The following is a 24,535-nucleotide window of genomic DNA, read 5'->3' as shown; positions in this document are numbered from 1 at the left end:
ATTGCAGGCTCTCAGTTCTCAAGATCTGGCTACTCTAATTACCAGTCACCTCAAAAGTTACCTCGCCAAACCTCAGTCTCCCCATCTGTAAAAGCCTAAAAAATAATAACCATTTTTCATGGGGTTATTGATGACGATCCAGTGAGATCATGTGGTTGGTGAATTTTAGAGCAACTGACAAGATGCCAGTTGTAGCTACACACATTGGTCCTGTCCACCTAGACCAGGAATTGCTTGGGGATGAGGGACTGTATCTTTGTGCTTCCTTGATGCTTCTTGTATGCTATCATTCTCTTTGCCTTTACCTCTGGTTGAAGTTAGAGAGACTTGCTGTCTTTCACCTACCCTCCTACAGGAGTTGCTCTAGCTTCCTGAGTGTTTTTATTTTCTTGCCCTGGACGTTTTTCCAGCGGTATGCAGAGAATGGGTTCTTTGAAATGCCTCTTTGACACCATTCCACACAGTGTGCTTTGGACAGTGTTATTAGCATATAAGTAACTCCTTGGCTTTACCTGGGCTCTTCCAAAAAGTACTTATCTACCATCCTGTTGGTTCTTACAGGAACTCTGGAGACAGCAATGAATATGATCTCTCAATGAGTGTTATCATTGGCAACCCAAAGCTAAAAAGTCAACATTGGAGTCAGTTTGGACCACACAGACACTGTTCTACAGAATGTGTGATGCAGAATGTCTAACTGTGAGGGAACTATGGTGGAGTAAAAAGAGCAGCCAGGAGGCCTGGGTTTAAGTCCTCGCTCTGCCTCTTCATGGCAGTTCCTTCCATTTCTCTCATTTCCGTTTCCTCAGTAGTTAGATAGGATTAAACTACTAATACCTATTACGGGGGGCTGTGAAGATTAAATGAGAAGGGTTCTTATGAGTTCTCCAGTGATTATTATTGAGAGCCCAGAAGCATGGCTTAGTTCCTAGAGCTTTGGGCCTGGGGCATGGACTGGCAGAGGGGAAGGAGATAGGAACACTGGTGTTGCAGGGATCTGTGGGTAACAGGGCCCCCCTTCTCTGGAAGAGGCTGGCCTCAAGACGTGCTTTTCCTAAGAATTCCTCTCTCCAGGACCTCCTCGCCCTTTCCTTCCTCCAGGCCTTTGCTCTCCCTATGTCCTTTGAGTTGAGAGCTATGTACCTGTCTCCTGGGCCCTTGCCTAAGGTCTTTCTGCCTCTCTGAGTCTCACCTCCTTCAGGAGTCAGCCTTTCGATGCTCCAAACCACTGGTCTCTCTCCCTCCTCATTAATATTCCCAGTGTTAGATGGATTTTAAGCTCCTTGAAGGATGGCCCACGCCCTAAATATCCAGGATGGAACTGGTCTGTAAATCCAGCACAGGAAACATTTGTTTAAAGAATTAACAAATACAACTTTTTGAACACCTGTCGTGGGTCACGTGTTGGTGTTTCAAAGTTGAGTAAGACGAAGTTCCTGTCCTCAAGGGGCTTACCACCTACTGGGATAATTTAAGAGGCACTTACAATGTATTATCTTGTTTAATCCTCACAGCAACCCTTGAAGGAAGCTGGAGGTTAAGAGACTTGCCCAAAGCCAGGCCAGGGCTAGTCAAAGGCAGGCCCTGGCACTGAGGTAGAAGGCCTAGTCTCCTACAGCCCCCTCCCAGGGAGGCCTAGAGACTCACTCCTCGCTTCCAAGGGTAGCACGCAAAGATTGGAAGGAGTTGGGAAGCTGGCCACGGTGTGCATCCCTAGAGAGCTCCAGCTCCAGGATCCAGTTATATCCCAGCTGTCACTCGTTAACTTTGTAACCTTGGGCAAGTTACTGAGTCTCTTGAGTGTCAGTTTCGTCATCTGTAAAAGGAGACGAATACTGTCATGGGCATCCATTGTGTTTACCTGCACAACTCCAGTCCTACTTCTGCCAGCAGCACTCAGGTACTGCTTTCCCCTCCCCAGTTGTCAATAATAGGGGTGGGGTGGTGTGATACACAAGCTAGCCAGTCACTTGCTCTCTTGCCTTTTCTGGCTCCTGGCCTTTTATGACTAGTTCTGCTTTTCCTTCTACTCTGTGAGCTCCGCACCACAACCTGCCCCACCAGATCCCTTTAATAAATTGCCTTTATGTTTAAGTTCATTAGAGTCAGTCAGTTATTATTGCTTGCAAAAACAAGAAACTTTAATTGGTCCAAACACCTACCTTGCAATGTTGTAAGGATTAAATGATTAAATGAAGTTTGTAAAGTGCCTAGCCCAGTCCTAGCAGCACAGCAAGCAGTGAGTAAGGGGTGGTGGTAGTTGTCTGCAAGTTAACATGGTGGGGGAGTGAGAAGAGGGTACAGATGCTGGGAGGGGGAAGGAGAATTTTACTGGTTTGGGTTCCACTGAGAGAAACCTTCACCCAAGAGACAGTCAGAAGGACAACAGAAGGGAGGGAAGTCCAGGCTATGGTATGCTCATTTATTCAAAATGTCTTTATTGAAACAGAATGATAGAGCAAGAAAGAATGAGGTCTGGGAGGATGTCTTTGGGCATAGGATGGAGCCCAGACCTGGTGGTTACAGTGCGGAGCTCCCTCCCTGTCCCCTGTCTCTTGCCAAGGAAGTGAACACAAAGCAGCAAGGAGATGGGGTTGAGGGCAGCCCTCTTGAGCTCTCCATGACTGGCGTGAGGTGCCTCTGAGGCTTCAGGGCAGCCCTGCCTTCCTCATTCAGTCCTCCCGCTCTCCTTGCCAGGGCCTTGTGCCACCTTTCTGTATGGGCCAGCCTCCTGCCAGGGTGCTCGAAGGTCGCTCAGAGGGCAGGGTTGGGGGTGGCAAGCAGTGGAACGTGGTCACAGCGGTTAGGGGGTGGCTGCCGCAGCAGGGAAGGCCGGCGGCACAGCTCCCCATCCCGGAGCACCTCGGGCAGAAGCTTGCGTTTGGTCTCCGGCAGAAGCATGATGCTGAGGATGCAGAGGAGAGCACAGGCCGCCAGCACCACGTGCTGCAGGAAAGCTCCATGGCCCATGTGGAGGCGCTGGGCTGGGCCACTCAGCCCGCCAAGTGCCCCCAGTGCCATGATCAGGCCCAGGCCTCGGCCCCTGGGAGAGACGGACAAGGCACTGAGCCTGTAGCTGTGGGCCTCACCCCAGCTCTTCTCCAGCAGCCTCCCCTTTTTCATCCCTCAGGCCCTGTCCTCAGCTGGAGACCTGGAGACTCCCCTGGCAGCACCCCTGCTCTCACCGGACAGTGGTAGGGATGACTTCAGCAGCAAGGAGGGTGCTGAGGATGCCAGCAGTTTGGGAGGAGAAGAGGCCAAGGACGGAGAAGGTGGTGATGGCGGCCTCGTTCAGATCTGGAGGACCAAGAGAGGAGCATGTGAACGGAGGTGGGGAGATCACGCTTGGCCTAGTCCCTGCCATCATCCCCTCTGATCCCTAGCCGGGTGGGTCTGGGCATTCACTCATTGGTTGGGAGAACAGACAGGATTGTGCGGCCAGCGGGAGAATTGCGGAAGATCTGGGCAGGGCCTGGTCTGGTTTTGGGAGGCCTGTGCCAGAAGCAGTGGCTGAGCCCGTCTGAGGCACCTCTGCTGGGGTTCCTTTGCTGAGCCCACACCGTGGGGAAGGGAGGATGCTCACAATCCCACAGGCCCAGCAGGACCAGGGACGCAATGCCAGTGAGGGTCATCGAGAGAAGCAGGATGCCCCGGCGGCCAAATCGGTCCACGGTGACCCCCAGGAAGACGCAGGCCAGGGCAGCTGTGCCGCTGGCCAGCAAGGAGCACAGGTAGAAGTCCGATGGGCTCCCTCCTCCTCCCACAGGCTGGTAGCAGTGGCGAATGGCGTGGGCAATAAAGCTGTGAGACAGGGTGGGGAGGCGAAGAACGGTGTCTGAATCTCCGTCTGCAGCCTTTCACAGCCCGGGCTGGCCTCTGTAGGGGTCCTCGGGCTTTCCCCACCCGGCCAGCCCCCATCCCAGCTACTGGCCTGGCCCTTGGCTCAGACACCAGGCTCACTTGGTGAATCCCAGGATAAGTAGATTTTTCCAGATGTTGCGGTAGTTGAGGAGGGAAGCGAAGGAAAAGGAGGATGTCGCAGGGAGAGGGCAGGTGTTCTCCAGGTCTTGGGAGAGAGAGAGGAGCTGTCTGTTAGAAGGAACAGCTGAGAACCCAGGGTCCTCCCACATGGGTGGTAGGGACCCTGGGAGAAGGTGGTACAGCTACAACAGAGGGCACCATCATGTGTGCACATTGAGGTATCACCTGTAGGGACCCCTGTCTCTTACCCTGCAGGGCCTCCTGGGCCTCCTCTCCCAGCATCTGCCCATGGGGCCGGTTCCGCTCAGCCAGTATCCTCAGCACAGACTGGGCCTCCTCAATCTGTCGCTTCACTATCAGCCACCGTGCGGACTCCAGAAACAGACCAGGCCATCTGGGGGTGGGTTGGGGGGTACACTGTGAGGCCTCCTGAATCCTGACCCAGGGATGGAAAACTCCCACCTCTGAGGGGCTGGGGCTGGAGCAGGCCTGGACAAGGGGCAATGGAGAAGAGGAGGGGTCTCCAGGCTAGAGCCAGGCTGGAGGTAGAGATGGGAATGGCCAGACAACAGGTGGAGGGTGATACTGACCCATAAAACAGGAAGAGGATGCAGGGAGCGGTGATCATTCGCTGCAGAAATCGCCAGTCCTTAGAGACAAGGGCCAGGCCCAGGAACAGGAAGTGCCCCCCTACCCCCACCAACTCCCCTGCCAGGGCCACCCGAAGCCTCTGGGTTGGGTCGCACAGCTCCAGGCCTGGAGATACAGCAGGGACAGGGAGGAGAGGCCAGGGAGGAAGGAGGCGTGGGAGAGAAGAGGGGAGAGGGAGGGAGGAGGACAGAGAGCAAGGTCAGCCCCTGAGTGGAGGCTGCAGCCATCGCCTCCCACAGGCTAACCTCTAAGGCAAAGAGTGGAGAGATGTTCAGTTCTCTCTCCTCTCCCACTCAAACCTGGGAGGGCTCCAGGGTCAGAGTCCCTGCTGGGTTTTCAGCATTCCCAAATTATGGGCCCTTTCACACCAGACCTCTTATTTGACCTCTTATTTCACACCAGACCTCTTATTTCACATTAACCCTTGTTCAAGGTCATACAGCTACTCAGGATTTCATTTTAAAAATAAGGCTCATTCCCTGACAGCAATAAGTCCAGAGCAAGGAAAGTCTTAAAGATCATGGGAGGAGAGGGGTGTGGAGAGAAGGAAGACCCCTGGATCCTTCAAAGGCCTGGGCAGAAAGACAGCTGAGATTCCGGACAGCTGAAATCTGGGGCTGAAGAAGGGACTTAGGGGATCCTAGGGAGCAGTGGGAATGGCCTGGGGATACAGACAGGCAGGCATGAGTCCCTAGGGAAGGAGCTCTGGGGGGGGGTGCCACTCACGCATCAGGTAGACACCAAGGTCAACGCCGGCAAGCAGAAAGCCCAGGAGGAATCGGAGGGCCATGACACCTGTGGAAGAGCCTGCAGCAGCCCCTCCCACTCCACAGGGGCCCACCAGTCCCAAGGTCAGCAACACAATCCCACGACGGCCAAACCTGGAAAGTAGGGAGAGCCTCTGATCACCCAGACTCCCTGGGGGAGGAGTTGCTGGGTGGGGCCCAGCTGCCCACTTCAAAGCTGGAGGTATAAGGATGAGGCCCTGGAGTGAGGCTAGAGAAGATGGGAGAGGATGGGTACCATGGTTGGCCACTGGGCACTGGGGCGAGGCTATGGTTCTGTGGGGGTAGGACCATTGACTCTTGGGATGGGGCTATTGGTCAGAGATGAGGGCATTTCTTCACGGAAGTGAGACCAACCATCAGAGTGGATGGGATATTGCTTAGGGGACTTGGAACCATTGGTCCTTGGGCATAGAGCTATTGGTCAGTGGGGATGGAGCTTGTCTTGCTCAGACTGGTCAGAGAAGATGGGGTCATTGATATATGGGGTTGGAGCTATTGATCTATGGAGGTAGGCCATTGGCCATTTGTCCATGGGGATAATATTGGTCAGTGAAAATGGAGCTCTTGATCTTAGGGGACAGAGTAATTAATTTTGGGGGATGAAGCCATTTTTCCATGGGGTTGGGGCATGGGTCTACTAATCCATAGGGGTGGTCAGTGGGGCTGGGGCCACTGACCAGAAGATGGAGCCATTGATCCATGGGAATGGAGCTCTTAATCTATGGGATAGGACCATTGATCAGCAGGGATGATCACTAATCTTTGAAGATTGGACCGTTGATCTTTGGGGATGGAGCTATTGATTCATGGGATAGGGATCTCAGTCCATGTAGATGGGACAGTTGGCCAGTAGGGATGAATCTATTAATCCATAGGAATAATCAGTAAGGATGGGGTCACAGACCAGAGGGGATGAGACAATTGGTCAATGATGATGGTCACTGACTATAAGTCAGTGAGGACAGGGCTACTGAAGGCTAGGCTATTGATTTTGGGGGATAAGACCACTGATCTATGGGGATGTAGACTGGGGTCACTGGTCATTGGGAAGGGGGCACCGATAGCCTGAGAGTGAAGCTACTGACCCAATAGGGTGGAGCCATTTTTCCATGGGGCTGAGTTTATTGGCTAAGGTTACTGAATTTAGGAGACTGAATTATTGGTCTTTGAGGATGAGGTTATTATTCCACAGGAATGATGCTACTGGTCTGTGGGTGTGAGGCCACTGATGCATAAGGATGGGCTATTGACCTGTGGGTTTAGGATCATTTTCCCACAGGGGTGTGTGACTATTGGGCAGTGAGGATAGGCATTGATTTTAGGGAACTGGATTATTCAATATTGGGTTGCCTTTGATCCATGGGAGTTGAACTATAAATCCATTTGGATGAGACTGTAGACCAGTGGAGATGAGTCTAATAATCCACAGGGATGGTCAGTGGAGATGGAGTACCTGGTCAGTGGTGATGGTGTTGAGGATCAGAGGAGATGGGAGTTTTGACCCCTGGGAAGAACTGTTGGTTGGTGGGATGGGCTGTTGATCTTTGAGATGAGGCCACTGATTCCTGGAAATGGGGCTTTTGATCTGAGAGGATCTGAGAGCACTGAAGATCCCTGAGGATGGGGCTGTTAGTCTTGGGGGAGGGGTGCTATTGTGGTCACTGATCCATGGGGGTTGAACTACTGACCCCCATGAGGGTAGTCATTTGTTTATAGAGTTGAGCTATTGGTCAGTGTGAATGGAGCTGTTGATATTTAGAAATTAACATAATGAGCTTTAGGAATGAGGCCATTGAGATGGAGTTAACAGTCCAGGTGGATAGGGCTTTTAGCAAGCATGAGTCTATCAATCCGTGATGATGGTGAGGGAGGTGCTTGGTGGTGATAGGGATGATAGAGGAGAAGTTAGGACTTTGGATCTGTGCATATAGGGGTTTTGGTTAGTAGGGATGGGGCTATTGTCTTTGGAGATGAGGCCATTGATCCATGGATCTAGGGATTGGCAAGGAAGGAAGAGTTATTCCCTGTGTGGAAGAGGTATGGAAGGAGTATTTCTTGATGGGGAGTGAAGCTGAGACAGGGGTGGGGCTGCATATCATTGAACAGAAGAAATCCAGAGAACACTGCAGAGTCCACCGAGTCCCCTTCAGCCTCTTGCCAAGGCAAGCCGCCTGGGCCAGCCTCTCTACTCGCCCAGCCCTCACCTGTCTGCCGGGTAGCCCAGGAACAGGTAGCCAGAGGCAAAGCCCAAGATGAAGAGGATCTGCTCCAGGATCACCTGCCAGCCCAGGTCACACACCAGATCCCACTAGAGACGTGAGAGGGACGGAGCGGGTGTGAGGCCCCTCGCTGGTCGCTCTCGGCCCGCCCCCGAACCCGCGGCCCACAAGGCTGCCTCACCTGGCCGATGGCGTTGGTGGTGAGCACGGGGAGGCCGTTATAGTCCCAGTCCTTGAGGCAGTGGTTGAAGTCCGGCGGGGCGAAGCCGCTGCACGAGGGGTCCGTACTGGTGGCGATGCGGCTGGCGGCGCTGGCTGCTACGGCGGCGCTGGCGACGCTGACGCCGCTGGCGTTGGGGGGCTGCTCCCAGCCAGAGGCGTTGGGGGCGAAGGCCCCGTAGTGGCAATGCAGCGGGGGCGCCAGCGTGAAGATGGGGTCCGAGGCCATGCCCAGCGCCACAAAGAGCACGGGCAGGCAGCAGAGGCCGAGCTGCAGCTGCTGGCCGCCGCCCAGCGCCCCCACCTGGGCGAGCAGCGCTTCGAAGCTGAGGGGGCCGGGGGGCACGGCCAGCGACAGGCTGCTGCCCATCCCGTCGCCACCCGCGTCGCCCTCCCCCTCCCGCTCGCGTTCGCGCTCGCGCTCACCCTGCAGCTGCTCCGAGGGCACCGCATCTCCGAGGGTCCCGACCTGCTGTGTGTGTGGGGGGGTGAGGTAAGAGGTGTGTGGGGTGGTGGCAGAGGGGTGAAGCGGAGAAAACCGCAGAGTAAGGGAAGAGGCCGGGAGCAAGCTGGAGGAAGGCGGGCGGCGGCGGCGGAGGCGCGGGAGGAAAATGCCGGGCGCTTGGCGGGGGTGCGGGGAGATGATGGCGTAGCCCCCAGGGCGCGGGCACTTACTCCGTTGGGGCTGGGGGTGATCTCTACAGTGCTGTCGATTTTGCTGCCGCCCCCGCCATTGGGCTCGGGGGTCCCGGTGGCCACCCGGGGAGCCAGCTTGCCGACCGCAGGGGCCCTGCCGGCCCGCACCGAAAGGATGCACTGCCCTCTGGCCCAGTGGCGCGCCCGGTGCCCGGACACAGAAGCCGGAGAGACCCTGCTCTGCAGCTCAGCAGCCGCGGGTGCCTCCTTCGTCTCTGCGATCTCTGCGCCGCTTTCCCCTCCCCTTCCTCCAGACTCTCCTCCCCTTCCCACGTCAGCAGAACCTTCGGTCCAGACTCTTCGTCAGAGAGAGCAAGGGGGGCCACGGCCCAGCAGAGGGAGAGGATGGGGCTCTGTCTCTGTTCCCTGGGTCTGCGGGCCATTGCGGTATAAAGGGGGGAAAAAAAAAAAAAAGACCCTGAAGGATAGTAGATCCCAGGCAGATGCCAGCAATTCCTCCTTTGCTTCCAATTCTTCCTTCTCATCTACCCATCCATCCACCTACCCACCCATCCATCCATCCACTCATTCATCAGTAAAATTTATTAAGTGTCTGTTATGTTCTGGCCTTGTGCTGGGCTTTGGGGATAACAGGATGGAAAAGACCGACCTTGGAGTAGCTTACTGAGGAGACAGATGGGTATACGGGAAATGATGATACAGGGCATGCATATGGCGGACTGGGCTGGGCACTGTACTCAGCCTTGGCCTTAGTCCTCTACAGGACCACTTGTCTGGTTTCACCACCCCCTCCCTGGCTGAGTCCCCATCATTTCTCAACAGCATTTGGCACTGTTGGCCACCCCTTCCTCTAAACACGTTTTTCCTTGGCTGCTAAGTCCCACACTCTCCTGGTTTTCTTTCTCTTGCGCCTCTTTTCTCTACCACAGGCTTATCCTCCTCCTCCTTGCCATCAGCAGTGTCTGCGATCTTCAGAGGCTTGGTCCTAGGTCCTCCTCTCCTCTCACACTGTTCTTTCCACCTCGGGACCTCACCTGTGCCCGGCTTCAGTCACCCCCAGTATAAACAATACGAGCCAATACAAACCTGATCCCCAGATCTACATTTCCAGTTCCCACCTCTCTTCTGAGCCCCAGACCCATGAGGCCACCTCTAATTTGACCTCTTACCTTGGATGACTCACAGGGATCTCAAACTCAATACATCCAAGACCAAACTCATGTTTCCCCCCAACCCCCCACCACCCTGGTTGTCTTCTAGTGCTTCTTTCCTCACTGAATGGCACCCTCATCATCCAGCTGTGGCCAGATGCTCAGCTGACAGCCCTTGGAGCACCCTCTTCCTTACCCCCACGTCAGATCCTTTACAAAATCCTGTCTATTTTACTTCCTATATAGTTATCAGATATTCTGCTTCTCTCCAACTCTACCACCACTAGTCAAGCTACCTGTTGTACAGACTGCTTTAGCCTCAATTCTTAACCAGTGTTCTGCATCTGCTTTGTTTCCATCCCTTTTCCCCATCTGTTGTTCACAGTGCAGACAGAGTGATCTTTTCAAAATGCAGATCTGGGACTTCCCTGGTGGTGCAGTGGTTAAGAATCTGCCTCCCAATGCAGGGAACATGGGTTCGATCCCTGGTCCAGGAAGATCCCACATGCTGGAGCAACTAAGCCCGTGCGCCACAAATACTGAGCCTGTGCTCTAGAGCCCGTGAGCCACAACTACTGAGCCCGCGTGCCAAAACTACTGAAGCCCGTGCACCTAGAGCCTGTGCTCTGCAACAAGAGAAGCCACTGCAAGGAGAAGCCTGCACACCACAACGAAGAGCCCCCCACCCACCGCTCACGTAGCCAAAAAAAAAAAAAAAAAAAAAGGCGTATCTGTTCATGTCCCTTTCCTACTTAACAGCCTTCAATGTCTTCTCACTGTCAAGGTAAATACTAATTTTCTAGACACCTCAAACGTGATCCTATGCTCTCTGCAGCTCCACCTCACATCTCTCCCCAAACTCTCTGCGCTCCAGTCACACTGACATTCTTTCAGGTTTTCCAGTGCCACGGGTCCCTTGCATTAAGCTGGTCTTTACACCTAGAAGGCTTCTCCTCCCCCTTAGTCAAGTTCTCCTCATCCTTCAGCTGTCAGCTCAAGCATATTTGCCTCAGAGAAGCTTTCCCTAACTCCTTGAACTGCTACTCAGAGTGTGAGTTACAGACCACCAGCAGCTGTATAACCTGGGAGCTTGTTAGAAATGCAGAATCGCAGCCCTTTGAGTCATAATCTGCATTTTAACCAGATCCCTAGGTGTATGTACATTAAAGTTTGAGATACACTTCTCTAAGACATTTGATATCTAATAGGTACTTTATTCTCTAATTCCAGGTAAGGGCTGAAAAGGCATGTCCTATCAGTCTCAGCCAGGAAGTCCATTCCCTCTTGTCTCCACTGAACGACACTTCTAATTTGTCTCCTCTGTTCAGAAATTTTCCAAATATGGGAAACTATTCTAATGCAATAAGCAGCCTCACACCACTTCCCCTCCCCCAACTCATTTTAGCATCTCTTCAGGATTTACTTTTGGTGCTGTCACAGCCAACATTCCTTGGGGGTATGTTTGTGTCCTTGTGTCTGTCCTGGAATTATAATCCCTTTAACTTTCTGTGGTGCTGGGCTGTTTACATGCATTATCTTGTTAGGGCCTCACAACAAGCCTGTGAGATCATTTTGCTCATCCTCATATTAAAGATGAAACCAGGACTTGGAGGGACTGACGGGATTTACCTGCAGACATATAGGTACATGGAAACTTGCACTGAGACCTCTTGACTCTAATTCTGGGCTGATCTCTTGAAATTCTTTCTGGAAGGTGATGGAGGATGGCCCCTGTTACAAGTCTTCAACACCCGGGGTAAATTTTGGTGGCCTCAGAATCTGAAAATGAGTTTCCTTTTGAGAGTGAAATGAGAACAAAGAACCCAAATTGGAGGAGGCAAATGCATGGGGAAAAGGGCCAAGGGACTAAGACTGTGGCTGAATTTTGGGGGTGCTTCCAATCCAGTCACTGTGCCAGAGTAGCATCTTGGGAAAGCACAACTGAAGCAATGGATCTGTGGCTTGGACTACTTCCCTTGTGGTAAGTGGCTGGAGTGATCCCCTATCTAAGCCATGGCCCATTAATTTCACCAAAGCCCTGTGGACTATGGACTTCCAACGCATTAAATTCACTGGCCCCTCAGCTCCTCTAAAAAATGGTGTGTCCAGAAGGACAGTCAGGAAGCCTGGAAAGGGGAGTTTAAGGGGCTAGACCTTCTTGGGTTAACTGAAGGGAGAGGGCGCCCAGGCCAGCAGCACTCTCCAGTTGGCCAGAGCTGTCCTATGGCACAAAGCTGAGGACAGCTGGGGTGACCTCTTCAGCATGGCATCATGAAGGCTCTCTTGTGGCCACCCTCTCCACATGTGCACCTCTCTAATGACATCATTTGACATTGGTCTTGGAGGAGAGGCCTTGGCCAGAAATCAGGGCCTGCCTTCCTGGTATGCCGCGTCGCAGACTCTTCTTGGTTCTCTCATCCTCCGAGTCTCAGCACAGATACCACCTCCCCAACAATTCTGTCTAAAGTCTCCAATGGCCTCTCCCCTCATCTAGTTAGTCTGGCATATCACCCTGTTTATTTCCATTACCAGCAACTGTCAACTTTGTGGCAGGTTTCTTTCTTTACTTACTTCTTTTAGCTGACTCGTTTATATCCAGCCCACCCCCATGATGTACCTTCAGAACTGCACCTGGCACATCACATGGGAGCTGAGAACCTGCCAGATGAATAGTTGTTGAAGATACAGCAAAATTTTCCCCAAAACCCTAAAGGCAGCCTGCCCACAGCGTGTGTCTCATCGTTTTGGCCAAGGGTGCCAGGCCCACTCCCCAGGCTCCCAAGAAGCAGAGTCAGGGAACCAGACAGCCTGGTTTATTGAGATGCACCAGCGCCCAAGGCCCAGCTCTCCTGCCTCCTGTGGGGAGGAGCCCTCTGGCCTCTCCCAGACCTTCCCATTCTGGGTGGCCAACGTCCTGCCCTCACTCTCAGCTAACAGTGAGGCACTGATGTTCTAGAGCCAAGACACAGGACAGGGAAGGGGCTCCGGGTGGCCCCTTCCCCCAGAATCTGAAAATGATTCAGGTTTCAGCTACCTGAACCTCTGTGGGGCCGAAATCCCAGAGGCAGGCGGCCACGCGGTGCCCAAGAACCTCCACGACAGGCTGAGGGAGGAGGAAGGTCCAGTTCCTCCTTGCCCTGGAGGGCCTGGCACCTGCCCCTGACAAAGCAGGGAATAATATTAAATATAAATAATTTATACAAAATGGCTCGTACAAAAAGCTGCGGGGTAGGGGAGGAGGTGCCTCCGTGAGAGGCTGAGATGACTGGAAGGGGGGGGAGGGGGAGAGATGCCTCCACCTCTCCTAGTCCCTAAAACAGAGCCCTCCAGCCACCCAAGGCATGGAGGGGGCTCTGGCGGGCAGGCGAGGGCAGAGCAGGGCCAAGGGGCTCAGGGGGCCAGGCTGGTGAGCAGGGTGGTAAATTGCAGGGCCCGCCCTGCCAGCTCCGCCACACACTGCACCATCTCTTGGGCCGCAGGGCTGGATGGGTAGCCCAGAGCGGCCCCCTTGACGGCCAGCACCGTGGCCCGCAATGCCTGGCCCAGCGCTGTGCCTGCAGCTCCGACCTGTGTTCGCAGAGGAGTGGAGACTGCCAGGCGGCCCAGGGTGTCCCCAACAAACACCAGGCGGTGAGCGGCCACCAGCACCTGCTTGCCATGGGGCACGAAGAGGCGCGGGGGCTGGTTGGCCCGGGTGCTGGACATCAGGGCCGCCACGGCTGCCTGCAGTGTTGAGTAGTGGCCCTGGCACTGCCCGGCGTAGAAGTGCAGGAGCTGTAGATCTCCGGCGGGAAGAACTAGTGGCTCCCCTGGGGACGGGACCTCCTGAGGGCGAGAAGAGTGGTCAGTGGGATTGCTCTCGTTACTGCAGTTTTTGTTGTCATTTCCTTTCTCCTTCCCTCCCTTTGTTCCTCATTCCTTCCTTTCTCCCTGAGCTCAATTCCTTTAGATCGTACCTCTGCCCGTCAGACAATTTAGATTCTCATGGCGAGTGGCAGGAAGGTGCCCAGAATTGATGTCAGATAAATCTGGATACAAACAACCTCAAAAACAAGTCTCTGAACTTCATTGTTTCCTTGTCTCTAAAATGGGGAGCCTAGGACTGTCCAATGTAAACGTAAGGCGAACCACCCATGTAATTTCAAATTTTCTAGTAGCCACATTAAGAAAAGTACAAAGAAATTGGTACATATTTTCTAACTCCATATATTAAAAATGTTGTAATTTCAACACTGTAATCAATATGAAAATTATTGAGATTGTTTTTCATACTAAGTCTGCAAAATCTGGTGTGCATTTTATATTTACAGTACATTTCAGTTTGGACCGGTCACATTTGGAGGGATCGGTAGCCGCATGTGGCTGGTGGCTACCAGATTGGATACTGCAGCTCTCGTCTCTGCCTCCTAAGGCTGCAGTGAAGATTAGCTGATACGATATATAGAAAGGGCTGAGAACAGAGAATTGCATGCTGCAAGCACTATATAAGTGCTAACTATGGCTGTGATCAGTGCTGACGCACGCGATGTGCTGAGCACAGGGTCTGGCACTTGGTACAAACCTGACAAATGGTAGCTATTGTGATTAGGACCATTCTAGATCAGGTCGAGGAGACCATCTCACTTTCCCAAGGCCCAGAGAGATTAACTGGCGGCTTCAGAGCCCCCGGCTTCTTAGTGGTGGAGCTGGGATTAGGAGCCGGGTCTCTTAGGAACCCAGGAATTCACAGTTGGAAGGGGCCTCAGAAGTCACCCGGCCCAGCAACTCTTCTGCTCCCCTGACTGCTTGGTTTTCTGACTCTTCTCCAACACATTCTTTCCTCTCTTTCCGAATCCCTGATATCCTTTTCTAAGTTCCAGCTCCTTCCTGAATTCTAACTCCTCTCTACTCCAACTGTCGTGTTTCACTGAACTCTTACCCCCATCCTAAATCGATTTCCCTTGATGCTCGAGTTAAGAATACCCCTTCTTCCAAGTTCCTGCTCCTCCTCCCCCCCATCCCCCTTCTCTAGCACCACCCCCATGGGGTTACCTGCTGCTCTGGTGGCCCCCTCTCCAGCAGCTCAGGATCCCCTGGGGAGGCCTTATCCCGGGCCCTGGCTCCCTGAGCTTTATCCATGCCCTGCAGGAGGGGATGAGGGTCTCAGTGCAGGGGTGGAAGAGCAGGCTGAGGTCTAGCCTCCATGGTCTTCCTGTTCCTCCCCACTCCCACGTCCTCCCGAAGGTCTCTCCTGCCATCAGGTCTGCAACCCGTTGACTCTAGGTCCAGGAGAGCTCTGGTGGCAGGTCAGAGGTCTCAGGGACCCCAGGCTGGGTTTAGGGGGAGGAATGCGGCACCGATACAAGTGATGTGGCCAAGTACTGGGGCCCAGGCCATAGGGTGCAGGGCCAGTGGAGGGGAAGAAGGGAAGGGAGGAAGCCAGGGTCTGCATCTGGGGCCTCAGGCCTCCTTGCTCCTCTCCCCATCCCTGGCTCTCCTGGAGCCATTTATGGGGGGGCTGGCTGGAGGCGAGCTCACCTTCAGGTGGACGTAGTCATACTCCTCGGCCATCGGGATGCCCTCATACTCATTGTGGTGTCCTTCTTGATGGTCCTCCACCTCCCCGATCTCTGGATCCCCCTCGACCTTGGGGCCCCCGTAGCCCGGCAGGCGGGGTGGGGGTGGGGGCAGAGGCCGGTCCTGGATGCTACCCTTCCGGCCTGGAGCAGGAGAGGGAGCCGGGGAAGGGCTGGGGGCCTCCGGGACAGGCAGGGCCGGCAGAGGGCGGCGGGACAGACTCTCAGCTGAGGGCAAGCGGGGCCTGTGTGCGGGTGGGGGGCTTCTGGCCAGAAGCAGGGCCAGGGCGTCCAGGTCATTGGAAGCCGAGGCTGCCAGGGGCTCTGGAGAAGGGGGAGTCTCCGGCCCCAGCAGGGGGACGTCGTAGATGTCCTCGTCAGTGCCCCTGCTTTCCCCATCTGCCAGCAGTTCCTCTGGTGCTTCGTACAGATTGAGCAGGGCGGATGCTCGTTTCAGGTTGGAGGGGGCAGCGTAGAGGGGGGGCCCTGGCTCCCGGCCCCCCTCCCAGTCCAGATCTGGCTCCAGGTCTGACTGTGGCTTCGGGGCCAGAGGCACGTCATAGGGAGCTTCATCTTCTCCAGGGGACTGGGGGACAACCCAGGCCAGAGGGCGGGAGAAGGAGGCCGGGGAGTCATAGGGGCCATTGGAGGGAACTCGGAGGGCAGTGGGGGGTACGTCATAGACCTGGAGAGGAAGCAGTTGGTTACTCTCAGTCTCAGCAGTGGGCCCCCATTCCGCTAACCCCCACCCCCGAGAGCCATCTGTTCCCTGCCCAACATACACACAAACCTCTAGCCCTCACCTCCAGGGCATCTCCAGGGGCAGCCTGTTGGGTCCCACTGCCTCTGGGGACCTTGTAGATGGGATCAGGGGAGGGCGGACAGGGTCCAGCCAGAGGTCCCGAGGTAGGACAGGGCCGAGCTGGGGGTGGCACCACATACACCTGGGAGATCAACACAGGCGGGTGGGTCAGGTGGTGTGGGGACCAGAGGATCAGATAATGTGTGCCCGGGAGGAGCTCAGACATCTTCCAACCCCCTCCCTGTACCAGTGGGGAAAGAGCCCAGAAAGGGTTGGCCGACAGGATTAGTACAGCAGAGTCGGTGCAGAGCTGCCATCACAGAGCTCTCCCTGCTCCACGTGCAGGCACCGGCGGAGGGGATTGTCCTGGCTTGGGGTTTTGGGGGGCTCCAGCTCTCACCTCCTGGTCCTCATTGCCGTGCTCTGGGGCTGGATGTGGTGAGCCAGGCTGGGCTGGCGGCACCTGGGAGAGGCCAGGCTTGGGTGCCGGGCCAGTGGGAAGGAGCTTCACTCTGTTGGCAGGCACAATGCCCTGCTGGCCATGCAGGGAGCAGAGGCACCAGCCGTCCAGCCCACCAGCGCCTTCCCTCTGCAGTACCCGTAGAACGTCCCCTCGGCGGAAGGACAGTTCCTGGGGGGACTCGGCGGTGTTGTCGTACAGTGCCCGGGCCAGCTGGGCCTGGTGGGTGAGGTGGGAGTAGGGAGAGGGGTCTTCACACACATATCAGGTCATGTCACCCTCTGCTCAAAACATAGAGCTCCCCACTTCCCTCAAGCTAAAAATCTGACCTCCTGACTCAGCTCTTCCTGACTGGGCCCTGCCTGTCTCCAGCTTCATCCCTTGCATTCTCCCTCTCTATTCCTTGACCTAGACAAGCTCTTTCCCACCTCAGGACCTTTGCACTTCCTTTACCTGTCCCCTGACTATTCATTTGACTGGCCCTTTTTCATCCTTCAGTTCTTCTTAAATGTCTTCTTCTCACTCTTCTCCCCACCCCATTCTCTGTCTGTCTCCACCCATTGTTCCTTCACAGTACTTTATACTATTTGTCTATTTACTTTAAAGAATCGAGTTCTTCCCTTGTACTGTCAGCCCTGTGAGAAAAGGGATTTCTATATTCCTAGCCTCTGCAATAGGCCTAACCTGGAATCAGTCCTCCATGAACATACGCTGAATGAGTTACATGAGGAAGTCCTGAAAAGGTCTCCCATAGAATCTCCTTTACCTTCCCTGTTTCCCAGGCAACATCCCCCATAAGCAGGTTAGATTAAGCAGCTGCAGAGACCCCGCATTCTGAGAAAGACTGGGAGAAGCCCAGCCCAGACAGAGCCTCGGCATTATAAGGAAGAAAACAGAAACCAAAGCAATTGTTTTGTTCTCAGTCCGAGCAAGTAAGGTTCTACCAGCAGAGGCTGAGGTTATCATGGAGAAGAGAAAAGTGCATACGCTCGTGTGTGTTTGTGTGTGTGTGTGTGTGTATGCAGGGGGGCTGGTGGACCAACCAAGAGCAAACATTTATCAGCCTGTTTCCAGTCCTGTCTGGTGGGGACATCTAAGCTTTTTCCTTTGAGAGCTACAGGTTCAGGTAAGCCATAGACATCAAGGGCAAATTATATAGCCAGACACTGAGAGAGTGTTTGCACTAATCATCTCATCTCATTTAATCCTCACAACAACCTGATGAGGGAGGAGCCATCATTATCCCCATTTGGAAAGGAAACTGGAACAGAGAGGTTGGTACTTTGCCCAACGACATACAGCTGGTGCAGCATGATTTGAACTCCAGACTGTGGGATTCCAGAGCCTCTCACTCACTCCTCTGCTGCCTCTTCACAACCACAAGCATAAGGATCTACTTTTTGGGAGTTCCCTGGTGGCCTAGTGGTTAGGATTCCAGGCTTTCACTGCCGTGGCCCAGGTTCAATCCCTGGTCACGGAACTGAGATCCCACAAGCCGTGCAGCGCACCCCTCCAGAAAAAAGGATCCACTTTTTTCTTCTTATATTAGTAACAGTAGTTAAGTCAAGAGGGCCCATGAATATATCCGGACAAAACTATAATTCCAAAAGAAACATGCACCCCTAAGTTCACAGTAGCACTATTCATGACAGCCAAGACATGGAAACAACATAAATGTCCATTGACAGATGAGTGGATAAAGAAGATGTGGTACATATATACAATGGAATATTACTCACCCATAAAAAAGAACAAAATAATGCCATTTGCACCAACATGGATGCAACTAGAGATTATCATACTAAGTGAAGTAAGTCAGAAAGAGAAAGACAAACGCCATATGATATCACTTATATGTGGAATCTAAAGCATGGCACAAATGAACCTATCTATGAAACAGAAACAGAATCATGGACATAGAGAACATACTGGTGGTTGCCAAGGGGGAGGGGACTGGGGGAGGGATGGAGTGGGAGGTTGGAATTAGCAGATGTAAGCTCTTATATATAGAAAGGATAAACAACAAGGTCCTATGGTATAGCACAGAGAACTATATTCAATATCCTATGATAAACCATAGTGGAAAAGAATATAAAAAAGAATGTACATATATATGTATAACTGAATCACTTTGCCATACAGCAGTAACACAACATTGTAAATCAACTATACTTCAATTAAAAAAAAAAAAAAAGGGACTTCCCTGGTGGAGCAGTAGTTAAGAATCCACCGCCAATGCAGGGGACACGGGTGCAAGCGCTGGTCCACGAAGATCCCACATGCCGCGGAGCAACTAAGCCCGTGGGCCACAACTACTGCGTGCTGCAACTACTGAAGCCCACACGCCTAGAGCCCACGCTCTGCAACAAGAGAAGCCACTGTAATAAGAAGCCCGCTCACTGCAACCAAAAGTAGTCCCCACTCGCCACAACTAGAGAAAGCCTGTGCATAGCAACGAAGACCCAAGACAGCCAAAAATAAAACAGAATTAAATAATAAAAATTTAAAAATAAAATAAAATAAAAAGATAACAACAACAAAAAGACTTAAAAAACAAAACAAAAAGAGGACCCATGGCTCAAACATGACTCAAGTTCACAGGAAGTCTTCATGATGCCCAAGTTCCCTTTGCTAGTCTCTCTTCACTGGGCTCTGGTTCCACCAAGTTATTTGGTAGAATCAAGCTTAAGCCACTCACAATGTCAAAATATATTCCGCTTCAGTCATGTTTCCTAAGGATCCCAGGCAGTGGTGGAAAGCAGGTAGTTAGGCATTACTGAACAGGTAATCCACGTGGGCTGACTAACTCAGTGAAACCTCTCAAGCTCAAGATCTCTGGCAGGCTGCATTTGGCCACCAGGCCCTGGGCGAAGGATGGCCGGCTCAGCCAGCATGAGTGCTTGTTCCTCATGGCCGGTGTTTCCCTCAGGTGGAGAGGTTGTCCAGCCCTTTATGGCTGGGTGACTTTAACAATAAGCTGACTTCTCTTGCCTGATTCCAAATTATCAAACCCTTTTCTGATTATATTTTGGCTTCTAAAGGATGTTGTCCCACAGAAAGCCAATACGCTAGCCAGATGACACAAATTCCTGGTTAGCTTGGCCCTTTTCTTTCTAACTGTCAATTAGAAATTGGAGTTTTGGATCTAGCCAGGGGGTTAAAAGCACGGTTTCTGAGGCAGACAGACCTGAGTTTGAGTCCTGGCTCTGCCACTTTTGAGCTGGGTGACTTTGGGCAGTTTGTTTAACCTCTCCAAGCTTCAGTTTCCTCCTTTATAGAATTCCATATCCATAGCTGAATATCCACTTTCAGATAATAACAGTACTAGCCTCACAGGGTTGTTGTGAGGATTGGGTGAGATAATGTGTCAAAGAACCAGGACAAACCCAGACAAAGCTCAGGGCCAGCTTAGGGCCAGTAAATACTCAATAAATATTAGCTGTTATTAGGATCCTGTGAGTTTCATATGCATAAATACCAACACCCCTCGCTCCCCCAGGCAAAAGAAAGATCTACCTCCTGAGACTACAAAGCTGACCAGTTGACCAGTTGGCTCCTGAGAAGGCATCTCTATGTCAGAGTACCCCACTATGTTCAGGACCTCCCCCTCTTCTGGCTCCGAACTAGGGTCTGCTCACCATCATACAGATTGAGGAGCTAAGAGGAGTTTGGTCTGAGAAGGAATGAAAATCTAACTCATCCTCGAGGGGTGTGGGAGGATGTCAGAAGCCATGCTTCTCTTCCCAGCCTCACAATCCTCCTTCGCAGAATGCCCATTCAGGGGGGGCCAGAAAGCAGGTGGCAGCCTCGCTTCCCCTGGGAATCCCAGGGCCTAGGGAAGGGTGGAAAGGGGACAGAGTTGCTTGGATTCAGACTACAAGCAGTAGAGGACAGAAAGCAGGGGCGGGGCCGTGAAGAGTTCCTCCCTGTGTCAGGTTTGAATTCTGTCCAATGGGACCAAACCTCTGGGCCTTGCAATTGCGGGAACCCAGGCCAGAGTCCCTGATAGACTGATTGATGATGGGTGTGGCCACCCCAGCTCTACCCCCTCCTCAGGGGCCCAGCTGACTTGTGAGGGAGTGGCTGTCTTAAAGGGGGGTGGCCGTGGGCCACACGCTCCCTGGGAGGCCTCCTCCCACTGGCCCATCATGCCAGCTGTCTCCTCCCTTTGTCCCCAGTCCTAGGAAAGTGGCCAGAGGCTGGCTGACATCACCTCCCCTCCTCCCTCTATTTTCTCTTGCTCCCTGCCGGAGCTCCCTCTTTTACTTTATTTCCCACCTTTCTGCCATCCCTCCTCTAGAGAAGGGCCCCCTTGGGCCCTTTGCCCTCTCCTATTTCCCTGGAGCCACCTCCGTTCTTTCAGCCCCCTCCCAACCTTTTATTAGCCTCCCAATCACAAGCCCCTGCCAACCTCCACTGGCCATCTGTTCCCGCCCATAAAGGAGCAGATAGGACTCAGGCTTGCCCCCTCCCCTCCTTCCAGGAGCAGCCTCTAGAAAGGAAAGAAAAAGGGGAGACTGGGGAGGGGGAGGAGAGAAGAGCGAGGCCAGATCCAGTAGGAGCTAGGGATGAGGAGTGAGAGGGGGAAAGGGAAACAAAAGTGCCAGAAGGGGGACACAGTCTCCCGAAGAAGCAAGGGACCAAGAAGCGAGACAAAGAGAAGGCAGAAATAAAAGTGACAGGAGTGCAGGACAGGCTGTGGACGTCTCTGCCCGGCAGCCTCCTCTCTCTGGTGGACTCACCGACGTGGCTATGGCCATGGCCTTGGCCTTCCGCGCGGCCAGCTCCAGGCCAGGCTCGGTTTCGCTGACTTCAGCAGCGGCTGCCCCGCACCATGGAGGCGGCCCCCTGCTGCGGCGCCTGAGTCGTGGCCTCCGCAGAGGTTGGAGGAGGAGAAAGAAAACCCACGAAACTCCCCAAATGGGAGGCAGCTTGGCCGGGCAGGAGGAGGAGCGGGGCGGGCCGGGGCGTCGCTGCGGGACCTCATCCAAGGGCGCGCGCTCTGCCCCGTCCCCGCGGCCTCCCGGGGGCTGCCGGGTGGACCAGGCCCCCGGAGCTGCCTGTCCTAGGCCGAGGGGGCACCCCGGATCCGCACGGGCCCAAAGCTCCCTTCCAGTGCCAGGGCGGGCGAGGAGGCGGGAGCTGGGGCTGCGCTCGACGCCTCCCCGGGCCGCTCAGGACGGCCCCGAGGGCAGGGAGAAGCCGCCGGGGCGGTCGGGCTGGACGAGCGAGTTTAGGGGCCAAGCCTCCCCACCCGGCTGCCGCGCCGGAGAGCGGTGCTCCCGAGGCTGAGGTCGGGCGTCGGGGGCTCTGCGGCAGCCCCGCTGCGAGGGAGGGGGCGGGGGGCAGTGAAAACTGAGACGTTCCTTCCTCTTCAAACTCGCCCGACTTGGCGAACCGAGGCCAGGCTGGCGCCGAATGCCTCGGAGAGCGCGGCGGCTGGGCTGGGCGGCCCGAGTAGTTGCTTTCTGCCGAGACTCTCGCAGCCCCGGCGAGGAGGCGGGTTCCCAAGCACGCACACTAGGTCGCAGCGCGCCTGGGGGTCGGGGGGTGCCGCGACGGCGCCTCGCTACCCGCACGCGGGCCCGGCTCGAAGGGGCGGGACGGCCTTCCCCACACGCCCCCCTCCAGCCCTCGACGTCGGAGCTCCCGCTCCCACCCTCGGCCCCCGGTCCTCGGCGCTGGCCCCGCCGCCCCGCTTACACGCACCCTTGGCGGGCCCTCTCCGCGCGCCCCAGGGCTCGGGGCAGCCCGGGTGTCTCAGGCAACCGAGAGAAAGGCCACAAAGCAAGAAGGAGCAAAGAGAAGGCGAAGGAGGAGCAGAGGCCAGGGTCCTGCGGACTCGCCTGGAGGTGGGGCTGGGGGGGGACACTGAGAGCGCTGGGAAGGCTCCAGGGGTCGCGCGCGGCCTTCAGGCTCACCCCCCGCTCGCGGCTCCCCTTCCCTCCCCTTCCCGGGCTCCCGGCGCCCTTTCTGTGCAGCTCCTTTCTCCTCCCCTCGGGCCCTCTCCGCTCCGGCGCGGGGCTCAGTCCCGGGGATTAAGAGAAAGGAGGGAGGGGAAAAGGGAGGGGAAGGGAAGGGGCGGAGGAGAAAGGAGGACGAACCCTCCAAAGGCGGGTGTTGAGTTTCAGCTCAGGACCCTCGGGCCAAATTGCACGCCCCCTCCCGGCTCCTCTCCCCCGTCGGCTGCAGCCCGGCGTCGCGGCGAACCTCCAGGTGGTCTGGTTCGCTCCCTCCCGGGAGCTTTCCTCTCCCCGTCACGTCCCCGATCTACCCCGCCAGCCCGCGCCTCTCTGCATCCCTTTCATTAGCCCCACATCTGTCTTTCCCTTGGGAGGGAGCACGCTCCTTCCGCCTGTCTGGGGTCCTCCGCGGAGCCTCTCTACACCCTTGGCAGGGCCTCCGCAGGGGTCTGGGGCTGGACACGGATTCTAGCCCTGGCGAGAGAACGTGATGCCTGAGCATCTGGTCCCGGAGCCGCGGGCGGGCCGGTTGTGCCGCCTCTTACGCTTCTCTGCCAGTCTAGGCCTGTCCCCTGCCCTCACTCTGGCTCGCTCCTGCTGCCGTGAGGAGCAAAAGTGGGGACTTCGGGCACAAAAGGGCAGGACTCTTTCAGAGGAGCTGGGATTGCCCCCTGCCCCCAAGCTTCAGCTGGAAGGACGCGGCTCGGGTCCCCCGCACCTCTCCTGCCCTATTACTGCTCCTTCGTGCGCGCTGCCTCCCTCCCGTTGCCCGCCCCCTCCCCGGCCCACCCCGCGTTCTTCCTTTGGGAAGAACACATCAAGGCCTCTCAGAGGCTCGAGAGAAAAGCCTTCCTTCTTCCGTTTTTGAGGTTCCTGGAGTTTAAAAAGTGAGATGCCAAACTGGATTGAACAACTGTAGCATATTTTCAATATTTGCATTTAACACATTAACACTTCAAACACATAAAATAGACAATGGCTCTATGTATAGCGTCATTTGGAGATAACATCAGAAGTCTAATTTAAGGCCCTTTGTGAACCTGAGGCCTTGGATACAGAGAGGCTCCCCACCCCCTCCACCCCCGCATTCCACAGGCCCACTCTTCCAGGCATTTGCCAGCAGGGGAGGGGGAAGCACCTGACCCAGCTCCTTCCTCTCCCTGGTGCTTGGACACCTATGAACAAACTCAGACTCCTTTAGGATGGGAGAGGAACTTTAAAATTTCCAGATGCATCTCAAGGGAGAGCTCACCCATTCCAGTTCCAGCCTGGTCCAACTTCTCCCAGACCTCAGCCCTGGGGGCCTGGCTGCCTGGAACACAGATATTCAGCTTCTGGGGAGTGACTTGGTATATGATCTCTGCCCAGGGGACTGCCAAGGCAAATTGGGGCTCAAGATGGAGGTGGGCAGGAAACCCTGTTCCAAAGATGAGTGCTCTGATTGGCACAGGGGAAACAGATGGAGGACGGAAAAGACTAAGCAGGAAGGAAGTGCTGGGACCCGGCAAAATGGTGGTTTGGGAGGTGGGCAGTGAGGCTCACTGCCCTCATTGTAGCTGAGCGCCTACCTGGTGCCTGGAGCTAGGTGAGGGGGTTAGAGTGCAAACCTGCAGGAAAACAAGTCTGTGCTTCTGGAGTGCCCAGGCAGGAAATGGAGCCAGTCAGACTCAGGGGTGAATCCTGGTTTGTCAGCTGTGTGACCTTGGTCAAGTTCTGGAACATCTCTGAAGTTCAGTTCCTCATCTGGAACAGTGGCTTTGGTGAGGAGTAAATATATGTAAAGTGCGTAGCACAATGGCCTTTCCTCTTCACCTTGGCTTCCCACAACTCCCCCTGCACCCCCAGCTTGTACCTTCATGAAAGTTCAAAGTGTTTCTTTGTTGAGGGCAGGAGGAGCCTTCTTCCTGTCCTTATGCCTCATCTCTGCCCTCTCCTTCGCAAACTGAGGTTTCAGGTGATTCTAACTTGTTCGGGGAGAGTTCTGGGCTCCAGGTTAGGTTGGAGAAAACCCAGGCTGGGTGGTAGGCTAAGACCCTGGGTGGGCGGCAGCCTCAGGCAGGGGGGCCCTCAGCTTCGGGGCTTGCCTTTG

At 54.8% G+C, this 24,535-nt stretch overlaps 2 protein-coding genes and 1 long non-coding RNA gene across 5 annotated transcripts in view; 1 reads left to right on the top strand and 2 right to left on the bottom strand.

The window, feature by feature from the left end:
- LOC309655475 overlaps positions 1-24,535 on the top strand; it is a 33,818-nt gene that overhangs the window by 7,724 nt on the left and 1,559 nt on the right. The window contains exon 2 of the long non-coding RNA XR_014260849.1: positions 3,131-3,330. This is a non-coding gene — a long non-coding RNA (uncharacterized lncRNA). The remainder of the gene's footprint in view (positions 1-3,130; positions 3,331-24,535) is intronic.
- Positions 2,409-8,821, bottom strand: SLC22A17 (solute carrier family 22 member 17). Of its 3 annotated transcripts, none has more exons than XM_082450627.1 (10): positions 8,534-8,821; positions 7,821-8,330; positions 7,625-7,728; positions 5,359-5,513; positions 4,572-4,737; positions 4,230-4,375; positions 3,961-4,066; positions 3,530-3,801; positions 3,186-3,297; positions 2,409-3,043 (listed from the first exon to the last, which is right to left on the bottom strand). In XM_082450627.1, exons 2-10 carry the CDS (start codon positions 8,226-8,228, stop codon positions 2,755-2,757), a joined length of 1,758 nt encoding a protein of 585 aa, XP_082306753.1. In that variant the 5' UTR covers positions 8,229-8,330; positions 8,534-8,821; the 3' UTR covers positions 2,409-2,754. The 3 variants fall into 3 exon arrangements, with proteins under 3 accessions (XP_082306753.1, XP_082306754.1, XP_082306752.1); XM_082450628.1 differs by having other exon boundaries at positions 3,584-3,801; positions 8,534-8,817; XM_082450626.1 differs by having other exon boundaries at positions 7,821-8,327; positions 8,534-8,656.
- Positions 12,465-21,614, bottom strand: EFS (embryonal Fyn-associated substrate). The gene is given in 9 exon segments (XM_082450625.1): positions 12,465-13,491; positions 14,698-14,787; positions 15,184-15,906; positions 16,025-16,165; positions 16,424-16,702; positions 21,226-21,287; positions 21,290-21,337; positions 21,340-21,424; positions 21,426-21,614. Coding segments are annotated over 9 exon segments (1,908 nt in total). The 5' UTR covers positions 21,471-21,614; the 3' UTR covers positions 12,465-13,056.

This window comes from Balaenoptera physalus, assembly GCF_965194825.1.
Source record: "Balaenoptera physalus genome assembly, chromosome: 2".
Classification (NCBI taxonomy): domain Eukaryota; kingdom Metazoa; phylum Chordata; class Mammalia; order Artiodactyla; family Balaenopteridae; genus Balaenoptera; species Balaenoptera physalus.
This window is presented reverse-complemented; position numbering and strand designations above follow the sequence as displayed.

Excerpts from the sequence above, each read along its gene's own strand:
- SLC22A17 (XM_082450627.1), bottom strand. The coding sequence starts at position 8,228 with ATGGGCAGCAGCCTGTCGCTGGCCGTGCCCCCCGGCCCCCTCAGCTTC. Across the intron at positions 4,067-4,229 it reads GGCCCAGGAGGCCCTGCAGG|ACCTGGAGAACACCTGCCCT; the intron begins GTAAGAGACAGG and ends CTCTCTCCCAAG. Across the intron at positions 3,044-3,185 it reads GTCATCCCTACCACTGTCCG|GGGCCGAGGCCTGGGCCTGA; the intron begins GTGAGAGCAGGG and ends CGTCTCTCCCAG.